This window comes from Oncorhynchus nerka, linkage group LG19 (assembly GCF_034236695.1).
Source record: "Oncorhynchus nerka isolate Pitt River linkage group LG19, Oner_Uvic_2.0, whole genome shotgun sequence".
In the NCBI taxonomy this organism is placed as follows: Eukaryota; Metazoa; Chordata; class Actinopteri; order Salmoniformes; family Salmonidae; genus Oncorhynchus; species Oncorhynchus nerka.
In genome coordinates, this window is record NC_088414.1 from 48,393,713 (window position 1) to 48,399,712 (window position 6,000).

The 6,000-nt window shown below is 45.1% G+C and overlaps 1 protein-coding gene across 1 annotated transcript in view; it reads right to left on the reverse strand.

Annotated features, from left to right (window-relative positions):
- The window catches only part of LOC135562556 (protocadherin Fat 3), a gene marked incomplete at its 5' end in the record, with an annotated part of 349,011 nt that overhangs the window by 32,108 nt on the left and 310,903 nt on the right, over positions 1-6,000 (reverse strand). The window contains 3 exon segments of the mRNA XM_065005063.1: positions 2,352-2,508; positions 4,267-4,420; positions 5,187-5,691. Coding sequence (XP_064861135.1) covers positions 2,352-2,508; positions 4,267-4,420; positions 5,187-5,691 — 816 coding nt within the window.

Here is a 6,000-nt window from a genome sequence, read left to right on the forward strand (position 1 = left end):
CTGAAGTTTAAATTCAGACGTTTTTAAAAAAAAAAACAGGGTCTGCTTAGCACTGAGATTGAACACGAGACCCTCGGGACCTAGCAGACAACAGGTTGCATTCTGGTCTCCTGTTAAACCCTGGGTAACCCTGACAACAACGGAACGTTAGAACAGTCACACATGAGGGTCTGTCCATGAGGTTCGCTACAATACTTTGAACCCTGTTTAAATCCTTCCAGATATTAATAGATATTCATGGTTTTCCTGCTGTTGTATAAAACTATTCCTTTTACTTTCTATACATAAACCCTGTGCAATCTTGACAACAACTGATCACTGTACAGGCATGTGTGTGTCATTACCACAAGCCTATTCTCCCCAATTAAGGTGCCACACCAGCGTCCTGTGATATATAGTAGCAGTCAAAGGTTTGAACACACTGACTGTACACACAGTTGAAGTCTGAAGTTTACATACACCTTAGCCAAATACATTTAAACTCAGTTTTTCACAATTCCTGACATTTAATCCTAGTAATAATTCCCTATTTTAGGTCAGTTAGGATCACCACTTTATTTTAAGAATGTGAAATGTCAGAATAATAGTAGAGAGAATGATTTATTTCAGCTTTTATTTCTTTCATCACATTCCCTGTGGGTCAGAAGTTTACATACACTCAATTAGTATTTGGTAGCATTGCCTTTAAATTGTTTAACTTGGGTCAAACGTTTCGGGTAGCCTTCCACAAGCTTCCCACAATAAATTGGGTGAATTTAGGCCACATTCCTCCTGACAGAGCTGGTGTAACTGAGTCAGGTTTGTAGGCCTTTGTAAGCTACTGACCAGTTAGCGTGGCTAGGTTAGCTAACGAACTGGCTACGTCACATTAGCACATAGTGTATGAGCTACTGGCCAGGTAGAGAGGCTAGGTTAGCTAACGAACTAGCTACATCACATAGTGTATGAGCTACTGGCTAGCTACAGTGGCTAATTTAACTAATGAACTAGCTACGTCACATCAACACATACTGGAGGAGTTACTGGCCAGCTACAGTGGCTAGTGTAACAGGGTTGGTTATGTTTCCACTTGCCTCTAAAGAACGGTGTATTTAATGTTCATGCATTCTTATTGGTTGGTTCAACTCTGATGACAATAAGGTGTGTTGTGATTGGCCCCGCTTGCAGATAGGGGGAGATCGTGAACGTCAGGTCTTCCCAGTATGAAAATGTGATGCAAGAGATTTTACCATCGTCAGCCATCAACATCATTAAGCCCTGCTCAACTAACTTGCTGTTTCCTATTTAACAACAGATAATACATAACTGTGGTCAACTGGGACCACTGGCTGACCACTGGCTACTGGCTATTTGGACAAAACACAACGCAAGGAGAGTACGATTTACATTTGTTACACCCACACGTTTTCTATAGGGTTGAGGTCAGGGCTTTGTGATGGCATCTTCACAAGGTACTTTGCTGTTGTTCTGGGATTGATTTGCACTTTTCGAAACCAAAGTACATTCATCTCTAGGAGACAGAATGCGTCTCCTTCCTGAGCGGTATGACGGCTGCGTGGACCCATGGTGTTTATACTAGCGTACTATTGTTTGTACAGATGAACGTGGTGCCTTCAGGCGTTTGGAAATTGCTTATGAGGTCTTGGCTGATTTCTTTTGATTTTCCCATGATGTCAAGCAAAGAGGCACTGAGTTTGAAGGTAGGCCTTGAAATACATCCACAGGTACATCTCCAATTGACTTAAATCATGTCAATTAGCCTATCAGACGCTTCTAAACACACTGGAATTGTGATACAGTGAATTATAAGTGAAATAATCTGTAAACAATTGTTAGAAAAATGACTTGTGTCATGCACAAAGTAGATGTCCTAACTGACTTGCCAAAACTATAGTATGTTAACAAGAAATGTGTGGAGTGGTTGAAAAATGAGTTGTCCAACCTAAGTGTTTGTAAACTTCCGACTTGAACTGTATGTGGGAACTACTTCAAGACTGTTGAAAAAGCATTCCAGGTGAAGCTGGTTGAGAGAATGCCAAGAGTGTGCAAAGCTGTCATCAAGGCAAAGGGTGGCTAATTTGAAGAATCTCAAATATATTTCAATTTGTTTACCCCTTTTTTGTTTACTACATGACTCCATATGTGTTATTTCAGAGTGAGTGTTCACTAATATTCTACAATGTAGAAAATTGTACAAATAAAGAAAAACCCTTGAATGAGTAGGTGTGTCCAAACTTTTGACCGGTACTGTAGGTCTGATCAGTGTACAGTTACGTGTGTGTGTGTGTGTGTGTGTGTGTGTGTGTGTGTGTGTGTGTGTGTGTGTGTGTGTGTGTGTGTGTGTGTGGTACCTGTAGGTCAGGGTCTGGGTCCAGTAGGCTCCTCTCTCCACATAACTGGCCCTCGTAACCATAGGAACAGTTACAATAGTACGCCCCAAAGGTGTTCATACACACTCCTCCGTTCTCACACTCCTCACGCTCACACTCGTTCACATCCTCATCACATCTGGAGAGGAGGAGAGATAGGTAGATAGGGAGAGAGAGGTAGAGAGGAAGAGGAGAGGAGGAGGAGCAGAAGGAGGAGGAAGAGGAGAAGAGGAAGAGGAGGAAGAGGTGGAAAAAGAGGAGAGGAGGAGGAAATGGAGGAGGAAGAAGAGGAGAGATAGGAAGAGAGAGGTAGAGGAGGGGAGGAGGTGGAGGAGGAGGAGGAGGAAGAGGAGGAGAGGAAGATGAGGAGGAATAGCAGGAGGAGGCAAAGGAGGAGAGATATGTAGATTGATAGAGAGGGATACAGAGGTAGAGGAGGAGAGGAAGAGGAAGAGGAAGAGGAGGAGAGGAAGAGGAAGAGGAGGAGTAAAAGAAGGAGAGGAGGAGGAAGAGGAGGAGGAGGAGGAGAGATAAATAGTTAGGGAGAGAGAGAGAGGTAGAGGAAGAGAGATATGTAGTTAGGGAGAGAGATAGAGAGGTAGAGGAAGAGAGCAGGAAGAAGAGGGTAGGAGTGAAGAGAGAGAAGAGAGAACTTTTAAAACTCAGTTTCCTTTAAGTCTAAAGCAAAATAACCCTGTTGAGAGCCATGCTGGTTGTCATTTTTGCAGTTGAAACAAGGCCTCCCACTGGGACAGAAGTATCATACACACGCCCCTGTCTCTCTCCATTAAATTATTTCTCCCCAAGTCTCTTTTGTAAAACGATCAATGAGTTCAACTTAACGAGAGCAAATGCTGTACCAAACAGCTAATATGTCTCTTTAGTTGTGTCTTTGGGGTGAATTTAGACAATTATCTAAGTCTACAAAGGCTTTTCATCTAAGGACATGTCCCTTCTCTCTTCTGTTTTTTCCCCCCAATCTCTTTCATGTACCTGGACAGGATCAGGCAGGCAGCAGCTGTCTGTGTGTAAATGTACTTGGTGAATGAAAGTCATTCTGATTCTGATAGAGTAACACTATTGTGCTAGTTTTACAGTAAAAACAGACTTCATGTAGAGTTAGTTTTACAGTAATAACAGACTTCAGGTAGAGTTAGTTTTACAGTAATAACAGACTTCAGGTAGAGTTAGTTTTACAGTAATAACAGACTTCAGGTAGAGTTAGTTTTACAGTAATAACAGACTTCAGGTAGAGTTAGTTTTACAGTAATAACAGACTTCAGGTAGAGTTAGTTTTACAGTAAAAACAGACTTCAGGTAGAGTTAGTTTTACAGTAAAAACAGACTTCAGGTAGAGTTAGTTTTACAGTAAAAACAGACTTCATGTAGAGTTAGTTTTACAGTAATAACAGACTTCAGGTAGAGTTAGTTTTACAGTAATAACAGACTTCAGGTAGAGTTAGTTTTACAGTAAAAACAGAATTCAGGTAGAGTGAGTTTTACAGTAAAAACAGAATTCAGGTAGAGTGAGTTTTACAGTAAAAACAGAATTCAGGTAGAGTGAGTTTTACAGTAAAAACAGACTTCAGGTAGAGTTAGTTTTACAGTAATAACAGACTTCAGGTAGAGTGAGTTTTACAGTAAAAACAGACTTCAGGTAGAGTGAGTTTTACAGTAATAACAGACTTCAGGTCAGACAACAGTGTTCTGGTGTACTGTAAATGGTTTACTCTCTGCTGCTATCTAGTGGTGATTGTGTTTAAATCCCGAGTGGCGCAGCGGTCTAAGGCACTGCGTCTCTAGTGGTGACTGTGTGTGTGTGTGTGTGTGTGTGTGTGTGTGTGTGTGTGTGTGTGTGTGTGTGTGTGTGTGTGTGTGTGTGTGTGTGTGTACTTACATGAGTCCAGCGAGACCCCGGGGACAACCACAGACGAAGGCTGTGTCTCCAGCTGTACAGTCTGCTCCGTTCTGACAGGGGTTTGGTAGACACGAAGTCATCTCCTCCTCACAGCGACGTCCAGTGTACCTCATACTGCAACTACACCTGAAACCTGACAGGGGAGAGAGAGGTTCAACTACACCTGAAACCTGACAGGGGAGAGACAGGATCAACTACACCTGAAACCTGACAGGGTAGAGACAGGTTCAACTACACCTGAAACCTGACAGGGTAGAGACAGGACCAACTACACCTGAAACCTGACAGGGTAGAGACAGGACCAACTACACCTGAAACCTGACAGGGGAGAGACAGGTTCAACTACACCTGAAACCTGACAGGGGAGAGACAGGATCAACTACACCTGAAACCTGACAGGGGAGAGACAGGACCTGACAAGGTAGACACAGGATCAACTACTGACAGGGGAGAGACAGGACCAACTACACCTGAAACCTGACAGGGGAGAGACAGGACCAACTACACCTGAAACCTGACAGGGGAGAGACAGGACCAACTACTGACAGGGGAGAGACAGGATCAACTACACCTGAAACCTGACAGGGGAGAGACAGGATCAACTACACCTGAAACCTGACAGGGGAGAGACAGGATCAACTACACCTGAAACCTGACAGGGGAGAGACAGGACCAACTACTGACAGGGGAGAGACAGGATCAACTACACCTGACAGGGGAGAGACAGGATCAACTACACCTGACAGGGGAGAGACAGGATCAACTACACCTGACAGGGGAGAGACAGGTTCATATAAGAAGTGTAGCTGTCAGAAAGAAACAGTAGAGCCGAAAACACAATGACACACACACACACACACACACACACACACACACAAAGACAAACACACAGTCCTCACCACCAGAGGGCAGTTGTTTACAGGATCCTCCATTGAGACAGGGCTGGGTCACACAGGGGTCAGGGTAGAGTACACAGCCTAGCTTCACCTCACTAAGGCCAGCTATCTCTGCATAGCGACTCCTCTTGTTCTGGAGAGGTAGCTCGTTACTATTCAGCACCAGCGACCTCAGACACCCCTGAAACCCATCCTCGGCCCGGGGCGGACCCCTCATTCCCCTCTCCCCGGGACCGGGTTCCCTCTCCCCGGGATTGGAAGTTGGAGGTCTGACTTGGGCACCGAAGAAGAAGGACGGATCGGGAGCGAGGGGCCAGAGTCGGACGGGCGCTCCGGCGGCCCTACGGCGTTCCACATAGCTGTCGTCCAATGAGAGGAGGGTATAGTTGCTGGTGAGTTCTAACGTCACGGCATGCCAACGCCCATCGTTGATTGGTCTGCCGGAGATACCCATGATGCCCAGCGTGTTGTCACAGTCCAGCTGGAACCACAGACGACCACTTTCGATCTGGAGGGGAGATTACATTAGAGGAGGGTGTCTGTGTGTGTGTGCGTGTGTCTGTGTGTGCGTGAGTACGTTTCTGAGTGTGTGTGTGTGTGTGCATGCGTTTCTGTGTGCGTGTGTGTACGTGTGTGTCTGTGCGTGCGTCTCTGTGTGTGTGTGTGTGTGCGTGCGAGTGTCTGTGTGCATGCGTTTCTGTGTGTGTGTGTGTGTGTGTGTGCGTTTCTGTGTGTGTGTGTGCGTTTCTGTGTGTGCAAGTGTGTGCGTCTCTGTGTGTGTGTGTGTGTGTGTGTGTGTGTGTGTGTGTGTGTGTGT